The sequence below is a fragment of the Rattus rattus genome, chromosome 8 (assembly GCF_011064425.1).
Source record: "Rattus rattus isolate New Zealand chromosome 8, Rrattus_CSIRO_v1, whole genome shotgun sequence".
NCBI classification, from domain to species: domain Eukaryota; kingdom Metazoa; phylum Chordata; class Mammalia; order Rodentia; family Muridae; genus Rattus; species Rattus rattus.
The window spans coordinates 59,737,381-59,760,830 of record NC_046161.1 but is presented as its reverse complement, the minus strand read 5'-3'; the positions used below and the strand labels follow the sequence as shown (position 1 = coordinate 59,760,830).

General features: G+C 44.3%; 1 protein-coding gene across 1 annotated transcript; it reads right to left on the bottom strand.

Moving 5' to 3' along the window:
• Nucleotides 1-294: 294 nt before the first annotated feature.
• Mtfmt (mitochondrial methionyl-tRNA formyltransferase) lies at nt 295-18,742 on the bottom strand. The gene is made up of 9 exons (XM_032910251.1): nt 18,502-18,742; nt 17,383-17,592; nt 15,311-15,433; nt 14,570-14,672; nt 13,211-13,286; nt 10,030-10,121; nt 5,470-5,548; nt 4,106-4,188; nt 295-717 (listed from the first exon to the last, which is right to left on the bottom strand). The coding sequence occupies exons 1-9, from the start codon at nt 18,693-18,695 to the stop codon at nt 520-522; spliced, it is 1,158 nt and encodes a 385-aa protein (XP_032766142.1). The 5' UTR covers nt 18,696-18,742; the 3' UTR covers nt 295-519.
• Nucleotides 18,743-23,450: the final 4,708 nt, after the last annotated feature.

Genomic DNA, 23,450 nt, shown 5'->3' with positions numbered 1-23,450 from the left:
GAGTGCCAGGACTGCAGGTGTGCACCGCCGCCTGGGTTATGAGGTGCTGGGGGTCAAACTCAGAACTTCACCAATCTGCCTACTGAGCTAGACCCGCAGTCCACAGACGCACCATTTAAAACATTTTAGGGGGTTGGGGATTTAGCTCAGTGGTAGAGCGCTTGCCTAGCAAGTGCAAGGCCCTGGGTTCGGTCCCCAGCTCCGGAAAAAAAAAAGAAAAAAAAAAGAAAAAAAAACATTTTAGAATATATGCACACCATTTAATTGTCTCACTCTTCAAAAGACACAATCTCCTTTACGCTGAACATTATAAATACAAATTTTATTTAAACTTTTGTTATTCAAGTAGAAAAGTCTGCTCCTAACTGATACATACCATGGAGGGCGTAGACTTCCACCTCCTGATAACCATTTTCTCTTTCTCCCATGCTGTCATCTTCTTTCAAAATCACAGCAGTTGCTGGTAAATAAAGCTTTTAATAAGTTACAAGTGTGAACAGGTCCTTGTCTGTGGTCTTCCTAGCTACTTAATGCACTGCACAGCAACAACTTTGTTTTCTGCTGCGTCTTTGTTGGAAGTCTGAGAGTCTGAAACCTGCACTGGCTTGGGTGAGCATGGGAATTCTTCTGGTACCACGCATGCAAATATCCATTGTAGAAATCAGTAGCTGTTAGTGTTTTCTTGTGCATTAATGATCGAACCCCGATCCAGCCATCCTAAAGGACAGAAAACGGACAGTGAGTAGACAATGGGACAAAACTTGAAAAGGAAATAAACTGTACTTTATAACCTGTGTCAGGCATGGTGATGCAGCCTTTAATCCCAACACCAGGGAGGAAGGCCAGGCCAATCTCTGAGTTCAAAGACTCTATCTTAAAAGAGACAAAACACAAAAAATCCTCAAAATGTTATAAAAACAATTGCTGTTACTAAACCCCTAGCAGCAAAAACATTGTACTGGATGACATGTAATGCTTTCTCTCTATAAGTTCCTCATAAAGGAGCAAAAACTGTCCTGACACATTTCAACAGAGGAAATAGAATACAATGTTCTACTTGCAAAGAGCTTTAGTTTTGCAAGTAGGTCCACATATCTCACTGTAAATAGTTACCCAAACACAGCAAGGCCTGAGAGTTGGCTCGACAGAGTGTGCACTGCTCTTCCAGAGGACCAAGGTTGATTCTCAGCACCCACTATTGGACAGCTCACAACTGCCTGTAACTCCAGCTCTGTGGGGATTCAACACCTCTTGGCCTCTGGACACTTGTACTCTAAAAAGTAGGCAAATCCAGTGAGCCCCAGGTCAGATAACCAATGCTATGGTTGGTGGGTGAATTTAACAAGGTAGCACAACTGAAAAGAGTTCACACGCTCCCCATCTACAGCTGCGTCTGTGAGAGCCAAATACAGACACTGAACATGTACGTTCAGACTCAGACCAAGAGAGGTGGTCATCTGGTGTGCTTCAGAGCGAGCTGAAGAGAGCTGAGCAGTGGTGAAGGGCTCTGCACATAGTCTGTGTTGGTAGATCGGTTTTTCATACACTTTAAAATGTGCTTTGTGAGAATTCAAAATCTAACATAACTACCACAAAATAGGAAATACCCAGGAGGGCTGGAGAGATGGCTCAGTGGTTAAGAGCACTGACTGCTCTTCCAGAGGTCCTCAGTTCAAATCCCAGCAACCTCAAGGTGGCTCACAGTCATCTGTAATGGGATCCGATGCCCTCCTGTGGTGTGTCTGAAGACAGTGTATTCATATAAACAAAATAAAATCTTTAAAAACAAGAAAAGAAGTACTCAGGAAACACAAGGGATGTGGACACTTCTTAGAAACATGCCATAGCTTTGCCAAAAAATGGGGTCCCAGTCATTAAAATATCTACTATAGCAGTCAGGTGTGGCAACACACACCTTAATCCCAACACCCAGAGGCAGTCAAGTGGATCTTGAAATTCAATGACAGCCTGGTCTACAGAGTGAGTTCTAGAACAGGGATAGAGAGGGCTACAGAGAAACCCTATCACGAAAAACAAAACGACCCCCCTCCCGCCTACAACCACTATGTAGCCCCAGATCAGGATGGCCTGGAACTCACTATGTTGCTCAGACAATCCTCCAATACATAATCCTCTGGCCTCTACTTCCAGGGTGCTAACGACAGCAGGCTCTCAATCACTCTAAACTTTTTAAAAGAAGTATTACTATTACTCTGTATGTGTGCATAATGGGGGGAGGGGGATTTGGAGGTCAGAGGTCAACTTTGTGGAGATTGTTCTTTTCATCTACCTTTGTGTGAATTCTGAGCACTGAACTTACTTAGGTCATCAGGCTTGTGTCAGGAGCCATTACCTACTGAGCCATCCTGAGGGCCTTCTCCAACCATTTTAGATGATTTACACACAAAAACAAAATCCGAGCTGGGGAGAAGGTTCAGTGGGTAAAGCATTTACCATGGGAACACGAAGATCCAAGTTTGGATCCCAGAACATACATAGCAGTGTTGGGGAGTGGGAGCAGAGACAAAAGTCTCAAAGGAAGCCGATGGGTCAGATAACCTGGGATCTGCAGTGGAGAACAGAGATTGGGACTCAAATAAGTTGAAAAGCACAGACTGACCCCAGGCTGTCCTCAGACTTTCATGTGTGCTGTGGCATGCGTGTACCTGCATTCACACACCCTACACACATATACACGTGTTTTAAAACTTTCCTCTGGGCATGAGACAGCTCAGTCAGTAGAGGTTCTTGCTGCCCCGTCTGATGCGAGAGTGCCATCCCTGGGATGGACATAACTCAAGGAGAGAACCAACACCCACAAGTTGTCCTCTGCTCTCCTCTACGCACAGCCGGGAGGTACTTTCTTGACTGTTAATCGACACAGGAAGGTTGTATAAGAGGCAGCTAGGAGGCTGCAGAGAGTTCATTTATTAGAGTACCTGTTGCTCTTATAGAAGATTGGGGTTCAGTTCCTAGCACACACACGGTGGCTCATTACCACATAACTCTAATTGCAGGGGACCCAACACCTTCTTCTGACCTGTGTGGACATTAGGCAAAGACTCATATGTGTAAAATAAAAAGGAAGGGAAGGAAGGAGGGAGGGAGAATGTAAGTAAGCAGCGTCCCTCTGCCCCTCTGTCCCTCTGTGGCCTCTGCTTTAGTTCCTGCCTCCAGCTTCCTGCCTGAGCTCCTGTTTCTATTTCCCATAGTGATAGACTAACCTGGAAATTCGAGATCAAGGTGCTTTTTGGTTAAGGTGCTTCTTCGCAGCAAGAGAACACGATGAGGACACTGCCCTCCTTGACTGCTGTTGAGGACTCATGCCGTGTAGACAACAAGCAGATGCTCTGATGACTAACACAGACATATGAGCTCATTGGTTACATTAATTACTAAAAGTAACCTTCAGAAACTTATCGTTGTGGAATTTTTCATTGGGTGGCAATGATAAAAACTTTATCACTTTTAAAAATTATGCTGGGGAGCTGTTTCTTACAGAAATGAATTGTTTTTAGCTTAGTCTGAGATGGAAAATGCTGCCCTCTCAGTGTTCGATTGCGGTGAAGAAACACCATAACCAAGGCAACTCTTACATTACAAAAGCAAGCATTTAAATGGGGCTTGCTCAGTTGCGAGGTTCTGTCCACTGTGATCATGGCGGCATGCTCGGAGTGGAAAAGTAGTTTTATATTCTGATTCACAAATGGGTGTGGGGACGGCTGGACTCTGGGCCTGGCATGGACTTTGAAACCTCAAAGTCTATTCCCCATTACATACTTCCTTTCAACAGGGGCACACCTCCTAATCCTCCTAATCTCCTCAAAGAGTTCTACTACCCGGAGACTAAGCCCATGGAAGCCATTCTCAGTCCACCACAATGGTGAATGGTAAGCCCGGTGTGATGGTTCACACCTGCAGTTTCAACCTCAGCAGGCTGAGGCAAGAGGATCGCTTTTAGGCCAACCTGGGCTAAACACTGGACAGTGAGTTCAAGTCTAGCCTAGGCTCCGTGAGGCCTCATCTCAAAAGAAAAGGAAAAAGAAATACAAATTACAAATTTAGCAAAGCCAACCACCATGACTTGAAGCTAAAGTCAACATACCTTGCAGTGAACCAGCAGCATTTGCGATGGTCTGTGGTACACCACAGACCCCGGAGTCACAGTTTCTCCCATCACTTTCGGATCTAAGGTGGGGAGAATACAAGAGAAACAATTATGCAACATCATGGTACTTCTTAAAAATCAAAACCATGTATGCATGTGTGTGTAATGGATTTTACAGAGATCCCCATGCTGCCTGCCCCAGCCCTGGGTGGAACATTTGCCAAGGATGTGCAAGACACTGGGCTTATCTCTAGCACTGACAAACTAAATTAAATCATACATAAATAAAAAGTAGTAAAAAAAGACTCTTCAGAGGCAGAGCTAATGACAGAGGGGACACACTTATTACTAAGCCCTAACTCTGCAATCTAAAGCCTCCTGGAGCCATGCACTATCATGGCAAGAGTCCCACACCAATGGGAAGCTGCCGTCCTTGCTCCACCAACCAGGAATCACTTTTGTGCTGAATTTGTCAATTCAGTGCTGTCATTCTGAGAAACTAGCTGCCCAGCAGTAGAACAATTCACAGAATTTGAGACTTCGTCTGTTGTTTGAATATGCTTGTACCAAGGGAAGTGGCACCATTAGGAGGTGTGGCCTTGTTGAAGAAAATGTGTCACTGTGTTGGCAGACTTTGAGGACCCCTAGTTTTCAAGCTCAGCCAATTGCTGCTGACTTTGGACTAAGATGTAGAACTCTTGGCTCTCACAGCTCCATGTCTGCCTGGATGCTGCCATGCTCTCTGCCTTGATGATAATGGACTGAACCTCTGAACCTGTAAGCCAGATCCAATTAAATGTCCTTATAAGAACTGCCCACATCTCTGCTCATCACATCCTGGGAATGCTGAGGGACCTCAGAAAAAACTGTGGTGTGACCTGCTGTGCTCTCCCTGCACTGTGCAGATATTTTCATTATTACATTCACCACTGTGACATTAACTAAGTCACTCCACAGTCCCCCTCCGGAGTTTGTAGGAGCTCAGTGACACTGCCTGCCAGCTTCCAGGTTCGGGTGATGCTTGCATGAGAAAATACACATGAGTGGACATTGCAGGGGACGAGGAGGGCAGCTGTGAGGTGCTACCATCAGTGCACTGAAGCCAACAGCACAAAGCACAGGTCCCTGTGTTTGTTTGGTCTGTGTTTAAGGATTAGAGATATGGGGGGAGGGGAGGAAGCATAACACATTTTTTTTTTTTTTTTTTTTTTTTTTTTTTTTTTCTTTTTTTGAGCTGGGGACCGAACCCAGGGCCTTGCGCTTCCTAGGTAAGCGCTCTACCACTGAGCTAAATCCCAGCCCCAACACATTTTTAAGTGCACTGTAGTGAAACAACTTGTCAGCCATTCAGAAGTTAGTACCTGCAAGGATAGAGTTGTTAACTTCTACGAGATCCAGAAGTTTAACGGTGTTCTCCATCCAGAGTGTTTGCAATGGAACCTGTAATTGGAATGGAAGGATTCATGAAGGAATGTGTACAAAGCCCAAAGCCTTTTGAAGATTGCCATATATTAACCCACTTCTTCCATGTCCAGAGGGACTGGGCACTCGGTCATCAGATCTGCTGAAACGGAGCCTGAGTATGACCCTCTGTATTATCTCTGCAGCATGTGTAAGATCCTAAGTTTTATGTAAGAGTCAGTATTTTTATATAGTATAGTCTTAATATGCTCAACTAAACGTTTATGCTCAGTTTGGAAGCAAGAATTAGGTGTTTGTGTTAAAGTTTAAAAAGTGATAGAATTTTATATTTTCACAAGAGGCAGCCACTGTTAAGAGCTTGGAGTGTATGCCCCTATGTTATTCCCCTCACGCTAAATGTTATTAGCACAAAAGCCTAGAGCATGGCTGTCAGTGCATGTGTGTCTCTTTCACCTGTGTTCATCTATGAGTTAATCAGTTTATATAATAATACTTTTATAAAAGACATTTCATACATTTCCAGTTTCTTGCTATTTCAGACAGCAGTGTCTTGCTGTTATCAACTGTGGCAGCAAACAATACTGTGGGGCAGGATGGCTCAAGAGGTAAATATATTTGCTACTAAGCCAGATGGCCCGAGTTCTGTGTGAAGGCCACATAAGATGGAAAGAAAGAATCAATTTCTGAAAGTTGTCCTTTGACCAACACATGCATGCTCCGGCACACACACGTGTGCACACACACTAAATAAACGTGATGAGAAGACGGTTTGTAGAGACACCTTTAAGAACTTACATAAATCCCAGCACTGGGTAGATCTCTGTGAGTTTGTGGCTAGCCTAGTCTACATAATTATAGGCTAGTCAGGGCTACCATCTCAAATATATATACAAAAAAACCCAAAACCACAAACTGAGTTGTAGAACTGATGGCAGAAAACATGTCTGGCATGTGCAAAGCCACAGACAGGTTCTACCCTCAGCCCTGAAGGGAAAAAAAATCCAATCACAAAGAGATTCCTCCCAAGTCTAGCATTAAGCAGGCACGAGGGCTCACACCTAAATCCCAGCACTCAGAGGGATATGGCGGAAGGAGCTCCACGCGTCAGGTCCACCCTGGCAGCAGAGTAAGATACTGTCTTCAACAACAAAACCAAAACCAACAAAGCCGGGCAGTCTATCTCTCAGTAATTCATGAGGATTTTATACACATTTAGGAACTTAGACATTGGATTCTTGTATGTGTTATAGATCTTCCTTCCACTTTGACCACTTTGAGTCATGACTAGTTGCTTTTCTATGATTTTTTTAAAAATTTTTATGGATTTATAGTCACTACTCTATTGTCACGTGATTTCAGTAGCTCATAACTGTGTTTTAAGAGAAAGGCCTCTTTATACTTTAAGATAACATGATTATAAAGTTACCCAACTCTGCTGTCTTCCGGTCCTTGTGGTTTCATGTGTGTGTGTGTGTGTGTGTGTGTGTGTGTGTGTGTGTGTGTGTAAAATACTTGACCAATCTTTGGTTTTCTTAAAAGGCACAGAGCACTAGTTTAACTCTATTAACAAATTTCAGGTATATAATACTGTTAACTATATATTAACCATACGAGTATACATAAGTTTTATTTATATACTTACAAGTTTTTTGCTTGTTTGTTTGAGACAGAGTCTTTCTATGAAGCATTGGCTGTCCTGGAACTCAGTATGTAGTCAGAGGCTTAAGCAGCTTGATTTTTTTTTTTTTTTCTTTTTCTTTTTTTTCGGAGCCGGGGACCGAACCCAGGGCCTCGCGCTTCCTAGGCAAGCGCTCTACCACTGAGCTAAATCCCCAACCCCAAGCAGCTTGATTTTAACAATGCAGGGGCTAGAGAAATAGTTCTGTGGTTAAGAGCACTGACTGCTCTTCCAGAGGTCCTGAGTTCAAATCCCAGCAACTACATGGTGGCTCACAACCATCTGTAATGGGATCTGAGGCCCTTTTCTGGTGTGTCTGAAGACAGCTACCATGTACTCATATATAATACATAAAAAATCTTGAAAAACAATATATTTTAAAAATGCAGGGGCTGGAGAGATGGCTCAGTGGTTAAGAGCACCCGACTGCTCTTCCAGAGGTCCTGAGTTCAATTCTCAGCAACCACATGATGGCTCAGAACCATCTGTAAAGAGATCTGATGCCCTTTTCTGGTGTATCTGAAGACAGCTACAGTGTACTTATATATAATAAATGAATAAATCTTTTAAAAAAAATGCAGAAACAGGGCTGGAGAGATGGCTGAGTAGTTAACAGCACAGGCTGCTCTTCCAGAGGAACTGGGTTTGATTCCAGCACCCACATGGCTGCTCACGACTGTCTGTAACTTCAGTCCCAGGGGATCCGATGCTCTCTTCTGGCCTCAAAAAGCACTAGGGATAAATAGAGTACACAAAGACACACATGCAGGCAAAATGCCCATGCGCGCTAAATAATAGAAAGGTAGAGTCGCCAGGCCTCCCTCCAAGACTAGAGAGATGGCTCAGTGGTTAAGGGCTCACTGTGTAACCGTGAGGATCACCCGCATAACAAGCCTGACATCTAGGAAATAGCTGTAACTACAGCTCTGAAGTATCGAATGGCCTCTCCCAGCCTCTGCTCATGCATGGATATGTGTACCTGCACATATATGTGCTCATATACTCAGACACAAGTACACACATAATGAAATAAACCTTTAAAGGAAAAGCCTTAAAAAGAAGGAGAAAGAGGAGGAGGAAGAGGAAGAGGAGGGGGAGGAAGAGGAAGAGGAAGAAGAGGAAGAGGAAGAAGAGGAAGAGGAAGAGGAGGCTTCCTTGGCAAGGGCTAGCCAACTGCCCCAGTAGTGCTCCTCACTGCACAATGTGAAATGCCACCTTTGCTATTTTTTTTTTTTTCTTTTCTTTTTTTTCAGAGCTGGGGACCAAACCCAGGAGGCAAGCGCTCTACCACTGAGCTAACTCCCCAACCCCCACCTTTGCTATTTTAACACATTCACATATAAACGAATGCTACAAAAGCTGTCTGAAAGCACAATGAAAATAAACATGTCAGAAATAATGTCCCTCAGTTTCTCTGAGTTCAGTATTTCCAGACTGTATTTTGATGCTGATGTTTTAAGACATTATGAGTATGTGTGGGAACAGGGGGTCTAGAGTTCAAGGCCAGTCTGGGTTACACTGAGAGATTGTCTCAAAAAGAAAGAAACCAGGTATTGGCCATATCTGTCAGCCTAGCGTTTAGAATGCCTGAATGTGAGGACAACGTGGGCTACACTGTAAGTTCCAGACCAACCTGGATCACAGACTGAGACCTGCTCTCCAAACAAACAAATGGGGGGTGGGGGAGGTTGGAGATGACTTAGCGGCTAAGAACGAATGCTGCTCTTGCAGAAGAACCAAGTTCAGCTCCCAGCACCAGAGACAGAACTCTAGTACTGTATAGTATAGTACAGTACAGCATAGTATAATACAGTAGAGTACAGTACAAGATAGTACAGTATAGTATAATACAGTATAGTACAGTACTAGATAGTATGGTATAGTATAATACAGTATAGTACAGTACTAGATAGTATGGTATAGTATAATAAAGTAGAGTACACTACAAGATAGTACTGTATAGCATAGTACTGTATAGCATAGTACTGTATAGCATAGTACTGTATAGCATAGTACTGTATAGCATAGTACTGTATAGCATAGTACTGTATAGCATAGTACTGTATAGCATAGTACTGTATAGCATAGTACTGTATAGCATAGTACTGTATAGCATAGTACTGTATAGCATAGTACTGTATAGCATAGTACTGTATAGCATAGTACTGTATAGCATAGTACTGTATAGCATAGTACTGTATAGCATAGTACTGTATAGCATAGTACTGTATAGCATAGTACTGTATAGCATAGTACTGTATAGCATAGTACTGTATAGCATAGTACTGTATAGCATAGTACTGTATAGCATAGTACTGTATAGCATAGTACTGTATAGCATAGTACTGTATAGTATAGTACTGTATAGTATAGTACTGTATAGTATAGTACTGTATAGTATAGTATAGTATATAGAGAACTCTATAGACTAAATAGAGTTAGAAGACTTAGATCCGGGTTGGGGATTTAGCTCAGTGGTAGGGCGCTTGCCTAGCAAGCGGAAGGCCTAGGTTTGGTCCCCAGCTCCAAAAAAAAAAAAAAAAAAAAAAAGAAGACTTAGATCCACTGCTTAGTGACTGTCACACTAAGTTACTTATCTTGTTTTTATTCTTCTTTATAACAGGGATGTACCAGGATAATTAAACCTGGTTAGGAGATATTGCAGAAAGTACATTTGAAAGCACTTTGTGAATTCCAAGGCTATATCAAAACTTAAAGTTTAAGAAAATTTCCTAGGTTTAGTTTATAAAGTTCATTCCTAAGTAAATACACCTAGAAAGGAGACAGCATGATAAAAACACAATGCAACTTTTCGACTCACTATGTCCCCGATGGCAAGGTGAAGTCTGAGTACTTGCTCTGAGGTTTGCTCCTCCCACTTGACACAGCTGGTGCCAGCAGAAACCTTGGGAGCTGCAAGGTGAGACACAAGTAAGAATGAACAGGGGTTCAGTGTTCATGAACTGATAGTCAGGCTGAATTACTAATACAATGGTCAACGTCTCCGTATGTCTAAAGTCTGCTGCAATATGAAATTAAAATAAGAAAGCCTCACAAGGGGTTGGGGATTTGGCTCAGTGGTAGAGCGCTTGCCTAGGAAGCGCAAGGTCCTGGGTTCGATTCCCCAGCCCCGAAAAAAAAAAAAAAAAAAAAAAAAAAAAAAAAAAAGCCTCACAAGTATGAAACCATAAATGCACTACTGTTTAACCCTGGGACCAAAACTCCAGAGAGGGCAGGCAAGATGGCTCAGCGAGTAAAGATGCTTGCCTCCAAGTCTGACAATGTGAATTCAATCCCTGGAGCTTCTGTGGCAGGAGGACCAGCTCCTGAAAAGCTATAGTGGGTTGGCCTGATGCTGCTTTTATTCTGATGCTAATATTAGGCCTCCAAGACTTGGTTGTCCTGGAGATGAGAGCATGCAGACCCAAGTGACACTGTGCAGCCTGCTCCCAAGTTATTTTTGATTGGTAAACAAAGATGCTGACAGCCAACAGCTGGGAAGTTGAGACACAGGCAAGGTGGGGGAGTGGGGGTTTTGGAGGTGTTTGGGGTGGGAGGAGAACCATGAGAGGGAGGTGGAAGAGGAAGGAGAAGCAGCCTTGGGTTAGGTGAGCCATAAAAAAACCCCACGGCCCTGAAGGCTGGCCAATTGGAGTTGAGAGCAGCCCAGGTAAAACATAGTAAGTAGTAATTTAGAGTTATTGATAGGAAAGTAGACTCTAATAGCATAGAAGGTAGAGAACTGCCCAGCTCTAATGCTGATTAAGGCTTATTGTAAATATAAACATGTGTGTGTCTTTTATGTGGGAACTGAATGATCAAGGTAGGACAGAAAAACCCCAAATAAACCAATAAGTAAAACAGTATAAACATATGTTTGAAAAGACAAACATAAAGACATAAGCTAAAGTTAAGACATCAGACTGAAAGAGTGTGCAGTTCATATTACAAAGGCATCATATAAAATATTCCTAATAAGTCAAAGGGAACAAGTCAAAATCCTGAGAGAGAAAAATGGAACAGTAATATACCTCCAGAAAAAAGAAATACAAAGCAGACTCCTTTAACACGAAAAAATATCATTAACATCACTCACAGGAATAATGCACATTAAAACTATTCCAGTATTTTATTTACTCGTTTTTTTTGGGGAAAGGGCTTTGCTGTGTAGCCCTGGTTGGCCTTGAACTGAAGATCTGTCTGCTTTGCTTCCTGAGTCAGCTGTGATCACAGGGAGGAACCTCACTGTTTAACTCAGTCTCAGCCACTGGCTTAGGAAGCATCGTGTGCATAAAGTGATTCGAGACTGGGAACAACTCGCACCTCGACAGAGCATCTGCTGAGTAAACAGGACAGATCCACACAACAGGAAACAAGAGACAGATAAGACAGGAACAAAGAGCAGGGTCTGGGGGGCTCAGTGGCTCAGGCCCTTGTTATCCTTTGGCTCCTGGTACCCACATGGTGGCTCACGACCATGTGCAACCCCAGTTCCAGAATTCCCTCTTTCCACCCTGTCCATATGTGGTGTGCTTACACACATGCAGCAAAAAAAACTCACGCACATAAAATAAATAAATCATTTTTTTTAAAAAAGAGAAAAATCTAATTAAAGTAGCAGTGTCATAGATGTATTGTTAAGTACAAAAATCAATAAAAATAACATACAGAAAGACAGTAAGTGCTTTAAATAAACAAAAAGAGGCCAAGTGTGGTGCCACACGCCTGTAATTTCAGAACTTGGGGCTTGAAGACAGGAGAGTCAGGAGTGTGCTACACACCAAGCTTAAAGCCAATGAGACCCTGTCTCAAAACACAAAAATTTTAAAACGACAAAGCAAAGAGAAAGAAGAGAAGCAAAACTGGATCCGAAGGGAATCTTTTTCTAACTCACAAGCATTGTTGTTATGCTCTGGTGAAGACCCGGGTATCCTGCAAGCACTCCACTGGAGCTGCACCCCCACCCCTTTTTGTTTAAATTTTTTCCCCAAAACTACATTTTTAGGTGTGGAAGTGTAAGCCTATAATTCAAGTACTTGGGAAGCAGAGCAGGAGAATTGATGTCATTTCTAGGCTGTCCTAGACTATTTAGTATTTCTAGCTGTCCATGTCTCAAAACAAAATCAAAAAACAAACCCAAAACACCAAAAAAAAAAAAAAAAAATGTTTACATTTTGAGGTGATTAATTCAGATTATATTAGCAGAAAACAAAGATTTAAGCCGTCTTGAAAATGTGTTTCTTGTATCCTAGATTATTATTGTTTGTTTTCGAATGGATATAAAATACATCTCTGGACATTTAGGAAGAACTGTATGCACTGGATATTGGATGCTATCAGGACATGGTTTTTTTTTTTTTTTTTTTGGTTCTTTTTTTCGGAGCTGAGGACATGTTTTTTTTTTTTTTTTGGTTCTTTTTTCGGAGCTGGGAACCCAGGGCCTTGCACTTCCTAGGCAAGCGCTCTACCACTGAGCTAAATCCCCAACCCCTATCAGGACATGTTTAATGCCTTTGTTTTTGTTGTTTTGTTTCAGGATTAGAAAAAAAAATTTTTTTCATTTTATATGCATGCTTTGCCTGTGTGAATGTCTCTGTGTGTATCACATTGATACAGCACCCACACAGGCCAGAAGAGGGTGTCAGATCTCCTGGGACTAGAGTTACTGACAGTTGTGGGTCACCATGTTGGTGCTGGGTGTCTAACCTAGGTCGTCTGCCAGAGCAGACAGTGCTCTGAACACTGACCCACATCTCCAAGTGCATGCTAATGAAACGGGGGATGAACTCTGTCACTTGTACTTGCAGATGAACAATCAGAATTTAAAATATATACATGAAATATACACACGGAAAGATCTGGGGCAAACAGAGCTGCTAAATACTTCTCAAAATAAAAGGCTGGGGGAATGGTTGAGAGCTTGCCAACCATGACCTGGAAAGTACACACAAGGCAGTCATGAGGCAGAGCACTCAGAGGTGAGAGTGTCGGCCTCCACTCACCATACGTCACTCCCTCGGCTGGCTGTGGCCTTCCATTGTTCAGACTTTCTGGCAAATTTTTCAAAACCGAGATAAGCTACAAATACAAAAGGAGAGAGAGAGAGAGAGCAGAGTGTATCCAACAGAACAAGGTAGAAACATCACAGTTCAGTGCCGTGAAGTAACCTATCCCAGCAAGAGTGGTGGCAAGCTGGTGTCGCCTGTAAGGATGTGTGCTGACGGGTGGCTACACCACGCTGCTCTAAGGAACACAGGCACCCAGCTGCTTCCGGTGTTGACCTGGAGGCACAGGCCTTACTATCACAGGCCTGTGGGGAGCAAACACACTCACCCTACGTGAGGCAATGCGGCCTCACGGGAGCACGCTCCGGCCTACTTCCATAACCTATGGGTGCTGGCGTTTTGGAAAAGTTCTCTGACATGTCTGTAGCCCTCGATGTTGTGTCTATGAAACAAGTGTCAGCGACAATTACCTCAGAGGTTGTTGGGAGGGTGTAAAAGAAAATTCACAGAGTATCTAGAACAGTCTCAATAAGCAGCCGCCATAGAGTTGCTTCCAAGGGAATGCCCGGAATAGGGGGTACGAGCCATACAGCCGGGAAATGAAGAGGTTCCTAGGGAGTGGTTGCTAGCGGAGTGAGAGAAGTGGGCCAGATGTGTGTAAGGGTCGGGAGGGCACCTGAGAAGAATAAACTAAGTACCTCACTGTGAAATGGAGGGACCACTGAAGATCAGGTTTTATTTGAAAGTCTTTATTAAGCACCCACTCTGCAACTCTCAATGGTCTCAAATACTGGGAAAACTTTTAGAAAGGCAGGGACAGGCACCAGTCTGCTTGGTTGTTAAGAGGGGATCTCATCAGCCCAGGCTGATCCGAAGCACACGATTCTCCTGCCTCAGCCTCCTGAGTGTTGGCATTACAGGTGAATATGAGCATGTTTGCTCCCAACCTCGGTCTTGATCTCTCTCATGTTACTAATTAATTTATTACTGTTTTTTTGTTTTGGTTTGGTTTGGTTTTTTCCGGAGCTGAGGACCGAACCCAGGGCCTTGTGCTTGCTAGGCAATCGCTCTACCACTGAGTTAAATCCTCAACCCCTATTTTATTACTATTTACGGTGTGGGCCCAAGCCCAGGTGAGGTCAGAGACCTTGCCAGACTCAGTTCTCTTCTTTCATCACGTGAGTGCTAGGGATTGAATTTAGCCTGTCAGGCTTGGCGGCAAGCACCTTTACCTGCCCAGCCATCTCACTGCACCGACCCCATCCCCACCCCTACCGATGAAGCTTAAAAAATTACAAATCATAAGCTCTGTATTGCTAAGAAGTCTTCTACTGATGACGACAACACACACTGTACCATGTTGGCACCAAGTTTTGACAACACTGCTTCCAATTCCTTTGACGTGCTCTTGGGAGGAACAGCGACGGTTTCCTGCTTGAGAATCGGGCCTACATCGAATCTGGCAAGGAATGACAAAACACAAAGCAGCCAGCATTATTATTTGTTAAGGCACATACATTTGTCTACATAGCCCAGAGACAGCTTTTGCAGGCTGTTAATCTGTCAGTCACTCTAGTTTGAGGTCACCCTGGCATATGTGAGACATTGCCTCTAAAATAAGAAGGGGGAGTGTGGTCGTACCTGCCTTTAATATTAGTATTGGGAAGCAGATGCAGGAGGAAATCTTTTGAGTCTGAGCTCAGCCTAGTCCACATAGTGAGTTCAAGGCCAGCCAGAGACATACGATGACTCTATCTCAAAAAAATACAAAACAAACCAACACATACACACACACACACACACACACACACACACACACACACACACACACACACACACACCACGCTCCAAATGCATCCGTCATCTATATCTTTTTAGAGAAATCCAGGTGTAAATAATTCCAATGACTGATTTACAAGGACTTTAAAGAGACTCTGTATGAATCTCAGAAGACACGGCTTATGTTAGAGACCAGGAATCCTCACAGTGACTAAAAAGGCATAAGAGGACACTGGGGAGTTGCCCAAGTCAGCATACCCTGACCACTCCCCATGACACAAAGATCTCAGACACATACTACAGTTTAATAAGTTCTACCTTTTGGGTCTAACTTGCATAATCGTTACGCCAGTGACTGTGTCTCCATGAAGCACCGTATGGATGATCGGAGCGGGACCACGCCACCTCGGGAGGCAACTGGGGTGCACATTCAGTATTCCGCTGAGTCAGAAAAGGCAGAAATTAGTACGGGAACTAGCTATTGCTACCGAACTAACATGCACGTTCATTGTTAAAGCTTCCAAGAGCCTGGTATAGCATTTATTAACCCTAACACTTGGAAAGCTGAGGTAGGAGAACTGCTCTGAGTTCCAGGCCGACCTGTGCCACAGATTGAGACCTTGTTTCAAAACAATCATCACCTCAAAAATACCTGGCAGTGTGTATCACTCGTAATATACAACCCCTAGGTTGTATCACCTAAAACACAAAGTCAGAGGTGAGTTCACTCTCCTACCATAAGCAGCTAATGAAACATAATTAAAAATAGCCCAAGCAGAGGTCGGAGAGACAGCTCGTGGTTAAGAGGACCAGGGTTCAGGTTCTCAGCACCCTGCACAGTGGATTACAACCATCTATAACTACAGTTCCAGGAAATGACACCCTCTTCTGGCCTCCCTGAACACCAGGTACCACATGGGGCACAAATATATTATGCGAGCAAAATACTCATGCCCATAAAATAAAACGAATATATCTATGCAAAAAACGTTTTTAATTAAAGCAACAAGGCAAACAGGGATCTATAATAAGACACTGTGTCATCAAGTGACATCCCTACCCAAACACTCGGCTGAGGTTGAAATTTACGCCAAGTTCGGACAGCTATCACCTCTCCAGGCCACACAATCTTATGGAGCACTATCAGATACACCATCTACTGTTGACAGAAATGCCATCAGAAACATGAGCTTTTCAGATAACGGGAATAGTGCAGAGACTTTATTATTTTCTCCTCAGCTGCTGCTTACCGAATGCTGAGATTAAAGGAATATATACATGCTTGACATGTACAGGGATCTGTCTTGTTTGCTGAGACTGGTTTCTCTGTATAGCCCTGCTGTCCTGGAACTCACTCTGTAGACCAGTCTGGCCTCGAACTCAAGAGGTGTGCCTGCTGCTGCTGCCTCTGCCTCACAAGTGCTGAGATTAAAGGCAGGCGCTGGGCCAGAGATTTTAAGGGAAGAAAATGCTTGCCATGTTCACCGTGGGGCAACACAATCTAGCTGGAGTAGAATGAATCAGGAGAAGCCACAGCATCTGCAGAGGATCAATGGAGGTCATAATGGGCTAACACAGGGCTTAGACTTTTAGTTGAGGTGAGACTAAGAGCTACTAGAGGATTCTGAGCACAGCGACCTGGTCTGACAGACAATTCCTTTAAGGAATCGATGTAGCTGCTGGGTTGGCAAAGAGCCAACCAATAGGGCGAAGAACTGAAGTAGAGACCCTCTAGGAGTTGACTACAGTAACACAGATAAGAGTAGACACAGTGCCAATGACCGAATCCACCAGAAGGGACTAGATGTGGGACACAAGACAACTGAAGAATGACTCTGGGGTTTGGGACCCAACGTCCAGAAGGCTGGGGTTGATAGTTCCTGAGATAAAGGTGTGCAGAGGGGTTAAGTCTTTTCAGGGACAGAAGCCTATGAGAGCCAAGCAGAGTTGTGGACAAGGTGGGTACCTGGAGTTCAGGAAGAGCTGGGCTGGGGTTAGCATATGCATGATATTTAAATGAGGGTGGATGAAAGTCAAGGAGCAATGAAGAGTTTAGTACACTTGATATTTTGTGCCAAAAAAAATAAATAAATCCTATTTTAAAAGAAGACAGTAAAGAAAACAGTTTAATCTGGGCCTGGTGGCACACACTTTTAATCTACGCACTTGAGGGACAAATACAGGCAGATCTCTCTGTGAGTTTGAGGCTAGCCTGCCTGGTCCACATAGTGAATTCCAGCAAGACAGCAGGGCTACACATAGTGAGAGCCTGTCTGGATGGACAAATAAGTAAATAGAAAAAGAAAGCATAAATTATGGCGTTTCAGATGCTAGACCCATTCATAAAAGACATGATCTCTACACTGTATTTCCTTATAAGTAAAACTTACTAGGGAAATTTAAGAATAAGAGCCTCACTCAAAAGTCGGCCAAAGGAAGCCACTACCCCAACGTCATATTCTCCGGATCCCACGTCGGGCCACTCGTATACCGGGAGCTGAGACTGTATAGCATATTGCTTCACAGGGAGTCCTTTGGGGGATATCGAAGGCACCGTGACAACCTCCAGTTTCTCAATTAACTTTTCCTCTTTGTTGTCTCTGAATTAGAAAGATTGGGGGAAAAAATCATGTCAGGGCAACAGCTCAAAGCTAAACTACTTCATGCACAGCAAAGCTATTTTTATGATTAAACCCATGGGTAAACTAATTTAGAGCTAAAATAATTAAGACTTTTGCAACCAACAAATAGAGTTTTACATTTAACACAAAAAAATTAAATTTTATCTTTTATTATTACTGTGTACACGGTGCAGGCGTGTGCTACCGTATGTGTGTGGAAATGAGAGGAAAACTTTGAGGAGTCAGTTCTCTCCTTATAGCATCCAGTGTGTAGTTCCGGCTCCAGGGAATCTGATTCCCCTCTTCCGGCCTCCACAGGCACATGCTCAGAGGCACACACATACAAACAAAATTTAAAAATGAAAATTTTCTTTAAAAAGAGAAGTATCTGTAGGAAGGCAGGGATGGAGGTGAGAGAACCGGGGAAGGGGACATGCCAGGAAACAAGGGACCGATAAATAACCTTAGGCTGGGAGGGAAGTGAGGCGGTAGACATAGCAGACTTCCAGGACTCTCTCCCTAGTAGCCAAAGTGTGTTGTCACATAAATATTACATGTATACGAAACTGTTGAAAACGGTTCGTTAGAGGCTGTTCAGGCCTAATTGGAGGCCACCAACAGGAGGGTTGAGCAGCCGCAGCAACAACGGGAAGGGACGAACTTTGGAGTCACAGCCCATTACAGCTAACCCGCTCCGCCCACGGCCCTGGGCACTGGCCGGGCCTCTCCAAGTACTGGTTCCCAGGCGCAGGGGGGTGGAGGGTCTGCTCGCAGGTGCTGCAGGAGCCACAGGAGCTCCGCGGGCCGGGATCCAACGGGGTGCCTTCCCAGGACCCCAGCTGGCTTGGGGTCGCCGCCGCGGCTCGGCATGGGACCCCGCCCCGGTACCTGGCAGCGTGCAGCGCCCGCAGCGCTTCCCGGGCAAAGTGGTCGGTGCCGAAGAACAGCACCCGCCAAGGTGGCTTCTCGCGGACCCGGGAGCTTCGGCGGTCCTTCCCGCTGAACCCAGCAAGTGACTGACAGGAACAGCGTGGCCTCCTTCCCGCCAGCCACGGACCCCAGCAACGCCGCGGAAGGAGCATCACCTTGTCCCGCAGCGGCCCACCATGCGCATGCGTGCCCAGGGGGCGGAGCATAGGGCTCAAAGGCCCAAGCACACGCAGAGGATGAGGCGGGGCCTGCCACTTTGGAGGCGTGGCCCAACTGAGTAATCACTAAGAAAGAAATTTGAGTGTATTTTGATGTGTATTATTTAGCCCAGCTAAAGAACACTGCAGATACGTACACACAAGCGAGACACAAGAATAAAATAAAATGAACCTTTAAAAGAAACTATTTTTAAAAACTTTACAAATTGGGCTGGAAAGATGGCTCAGTGGTTAAGAGCACTGACTGCTCTTCCAGAGGTCCTGAGTTCAATTCCCAGCAACCACGTGGTGGCTCACAACCATCTGTAATGAGAGCTGGTGCCCTCTTCTGGCCTGCAGGCATGCATACAGGCGGAACACTCTATACATAATAAATAAATCTTTAAAAAACCTTTACAAATTAATTTTTAAATTTACTTTTGTTTTATGTGCTTTGGTGTTTTGCTTGCATGTATGTCTATGAAATCCCCTACTACTCGAGACAGTTATGAGCTGCCACGTGGGCCTGGGAATTGAACCTGGGTCCTTTGGAAGGGAAGCCAGTGCTCTTAACTGCTGAGCCACCTCTCCAGTCCCACGAATTTATTTTTAATTATGTGTATGTCTGACTGTCTTGTCCTATATGTGTGCTTAGAACTGAATTCGGTGTGTGTGTGTGTCCCATGTGCCTGCTGGGAACTGAACTTTTGCAACAGCTTTTAAAATAAATATGTGTGAATGTTTGCTTGTGTACATGTATGTGCACCACGTGTGTGCTTGTTGGAACTGGAGTTCACATGGCTGTGAGCCACCATGTTGAAGCTGGGAATCGAACCCAGGTCTCTCAACCCTGACCTCTGCACCACCACCAACGCTGCCCCCGCTGAGGTCACTGCAGAAAGAACTCATTCGAGAACAAATCTCACATCTTGTCAGATCATGATACAATAAACATAGTATAATTTTCTCAGCCACTACAATTAATAGTTATTACACCACAATTTACATATTTCATGTCCATTATTTCAGTTACTCCTCAGATGACCCATCCAAGGGAGCTATTATCTCAGTCCTTGTAATTGAAGAGACCTGATACCCAGTGGGCCAATAAGGTCCACAGTGCTAGAAGATGGCAGACTTGGAGTGGGGTAAGGGTCCTGTCCCTCCAGCTCCAAAGTCATGATCATAACTATTTGACCTGGACAGTAATCTTAGCTACTAAGCAACTCAGGATTCCCCCTTACACTCGAGGAAACTAAGGCTTGCTTACTTCTCCAAAGTCATGCCATGAACCTTAGATTCTCTTTAGATCCTCACACCTTGCATGTGGGATACCATGAGGAAGATGGTAGGAGAAACAAGGCATGAGCTGTCTGCCTGAGACCTCTGAAGACCACTGGTGTTCAGATGTGTGTTCCCAAGGCAGGTAACGCTGGGCTCCTTAACGTGGGCCATGCCTGTGAAGCTGGCTCTGGTAACAGAGTGACATCAAGCTCTTCTCTCATCTAATTCCTGATACATGGCCTGAAAGCCAGAGGCCCTGGACCAGTCTTATTTTGGACATAGCTGCTTCTGTGCCTTTGAGCATTCCATCCACCTTACATTGCCTCTCTTCCTCACTAAATCCATTTTTTAGACAGTACCCTCCCTGAGGCCTTGATTCCTCATACAGTCAATATTTTTCTCCATGTGTTCCCTCAAAACGAAGAGGGGCTTTGTTTGCCATAGCTGAGGAAAGTTGTCCAATGTGTGCTCAGAGAGCAGCGAATCCCTTGGGCTAAATAGAAAAGAGAGGCAAAGATTACGATCCTCCCAGCCAGCTTATCTGACCAGAAGAGGAAAATGAGATGGGATCCCAAGCCCTACCCTCCTCCAATCAAGTCAGTCCCAGTATCCTAACTTAGGGGATGTGGAACATGATTCTAACATTCAAGGTACTGTCTTTTGAATACTGACTAAGCTGTGACCTAACTGGAGCAGGAAGATGGCTCAGTGGTTAAGATGCTCACTGTTCTTGCAGAAGACCTGAGTTTGTTTCCCAGCATACACGTCTCCAGCTCTAGGAGACCCGTTGTCCTCTTCTGGCCCCTGCCGGCTCTGCATTCACACGAACAAACATAGCATTAAAAACCAAAACCTTCAAGTATGGGTCTGGAGAGATGGGTCAGCAGCTAAGAGCACTGTGCTCTCACAGAGGACTCATGTTTAATTCCTTGCTCCCAACACTGTGCCTCGCAAACACCCGTAACTCCAGTTTCAGGGCACCCTCTTCTGGCCTCTGGGGGCATTGCAAGCACTCAGTGCACAGCATAGGTGCAAACCTGACTTGCATTTCATTTCCAGCAGCTTAAGTTCTCCCGTGTTCCTCGAACGTTGCCTCCTGCCATTCACAGCCCTCTGCCCACTAGACACTAGCTTGTTGGAGCAAGAGGCTGGCATTAATCTTTTCTTCACAGAGCAGTCTCTTGCTACTGACATTTTTCTGCCCCTGTTTGCTTTTTTGTTTGAGGCTGGTCTTGCTGTCTTCCATGCTGGCCAAGACCTTGTGATCCTCCCACAGTAGAGGTCTTTAAAAGAAGGAGGGGGAGGGGGAGGGGAAAGGAGAGGAAAGGGGGAGGGGAGGAGGAGCTGAACAGGATGAGTATGAAAACAGAGTTTTCCCTAAATAGAAACTGAAATTTTGTTTTGTTTTGTTTTGTTTTGTTTTGTTTTTTCAAGAGAGGTTTCTCTGCTGTCCTGGAACTCACTCTGCAGACCAAACTGGCTCCAAACTCAGAGATCCACCTGCCTCTGCCTCCCAAGTGCTGGGATTAAAGGTGTGCTTCACTACTGCCTGGCTCGAAAATGAAAATTTTTATGAAGTTCTTCATAACGAGTTAGACACACAGGAACCTGATATTTCCAAGTCGGATAAATCTCCCACTGGGTTCACTGTCAGCACGCAGATGAGCTGTGAAGGGCAAGGAGATTTGTGTAATAAACTATTGTTCATCTGTGTCCTCCAGGCAGAGCTGAGAGCATTGCTGTCTATGAAGTCAGAGTGGCTATGATTACCCACTAGAGACCTTCAGAAGAGCAGGCCCAGCCACGTTCCCCCGTGGTATCAGGGGAAGCCCCACTCACATCTGAGGATACAAAGTGGTGAACAATGGCTGGTGAGGAGACTCTTCCTCAGTGGTGTAACTGCCTGTAAATTGTCCGTGCTCCTGTGACTCCCCTCATTAAACTCCCTGGTTCTTTATACTTGGGTGGAATGATTTCTTTGGTCTGTGATTGGTGCTCTATCTGAGACAAATAAACATTTGTTGTCCCTGGGGAAAAAAATCGCACAGCATTAAGACATCCATAAAGTATGTCTAAGGAATTGGAAGGCAGACAATGAGCTTCTGGTCCGTGCTTTAGTTCTCAGATACTTCTTGTGGAAATTTCTGCAGCTCGGTAGAAAACTGGGATGCAGCAGTGGCCATCCCCCCCCCCAAGCATTCTTCCATGTTCCCACCATCCTACACTGCTGCCACATGTCTATTTTCTGTGGGAAAAGGAAACCAGACCCAGGATAAATGTGTATACTTTTATGTGTGTGCTTGTATGGGCTCATATTTAATCAACCATTTGATGTTGGGTCAAAAAGAGGAGCAGCTGGAGCCCCGGGGCAGGAAGTAACAACAAAGGCTTTTGCCTCCATTGGGGGAAGCAATGCCAGGGGACCAGGGGAAATACCCACCATGCATAGGTGCCAGCCCAGTATCAGGGTCACAAACAACCAACCCACTGAACCATTCGTGATGCCTTTCAAGTACCACTATGGACTCTAGATTGTTGTTACATGAGAATTCCACAAGGGAGCAATGTCACCGACCTTTTCTTTTGTTGAGGATGGTGACAATTCACTGGCTCTCAGCAATGTCTCTATTGCCTGTGTAACTTCAGCAGATTTTACTGTCTGGCTGCTTACTTTCCTTGTAAGTGGTTGGGAAAAACTAAGTAGCATCACATTTTATAAATCAAAAATTTTATTAAAAAAATATGAACGGATGTAATTTGTTCCCCAACTTTTCTGAATATTCAGTCTACACTATATACAGTAAACATAGAAAAGCACTGTTCTGTTAGTATAAGGCACCCATGAACACCCCCAGAAAGAATTAAGGAGGTTGCAAATTTGAGAGGCTCATATTTTGACTGATTTGGAGAATGCCAATCACTTAGATTAATTTATAATGAGTAAAAACCACTTGGAAAGCCAGGCCTGGTGGCTCATGCCTACAATTCAGCATTTAGAAGGCTGAGGCAAGAGAATTGCCAGGAGTAAAAGACAGGCTGGGATACTTAGCAAAACCTTGACTTGAAAAACCAAACAAAAACAATTTCTAGGGAAAACAAAGTGAAGCAAAAAAGGAAAAGTGTGTTTGAACAAAACACCTAGGAGTCAGAGTTGAGTGTGGTGGGGCACGCCTTTAATCCCAGCGCTGTAAATTCAAAGCCATCCTGGGCTACATCATGAATTCTAGGTTAGCCAGGGCTACACAGTGGAACCCCATTTCTAAAACAAACAGTTGCAAACCAACCCAAACCAAACAACAACAGCAAAACCCCAAAGAATCAGTTAACAGTGCTGATTACTAAGACAATTCATTCAAGAAATGAAAGACAGAAAAACGTGGCCAGGACAGTGGTGCACACTGTGGTCCTGGCACTCGGAGAGAGGCA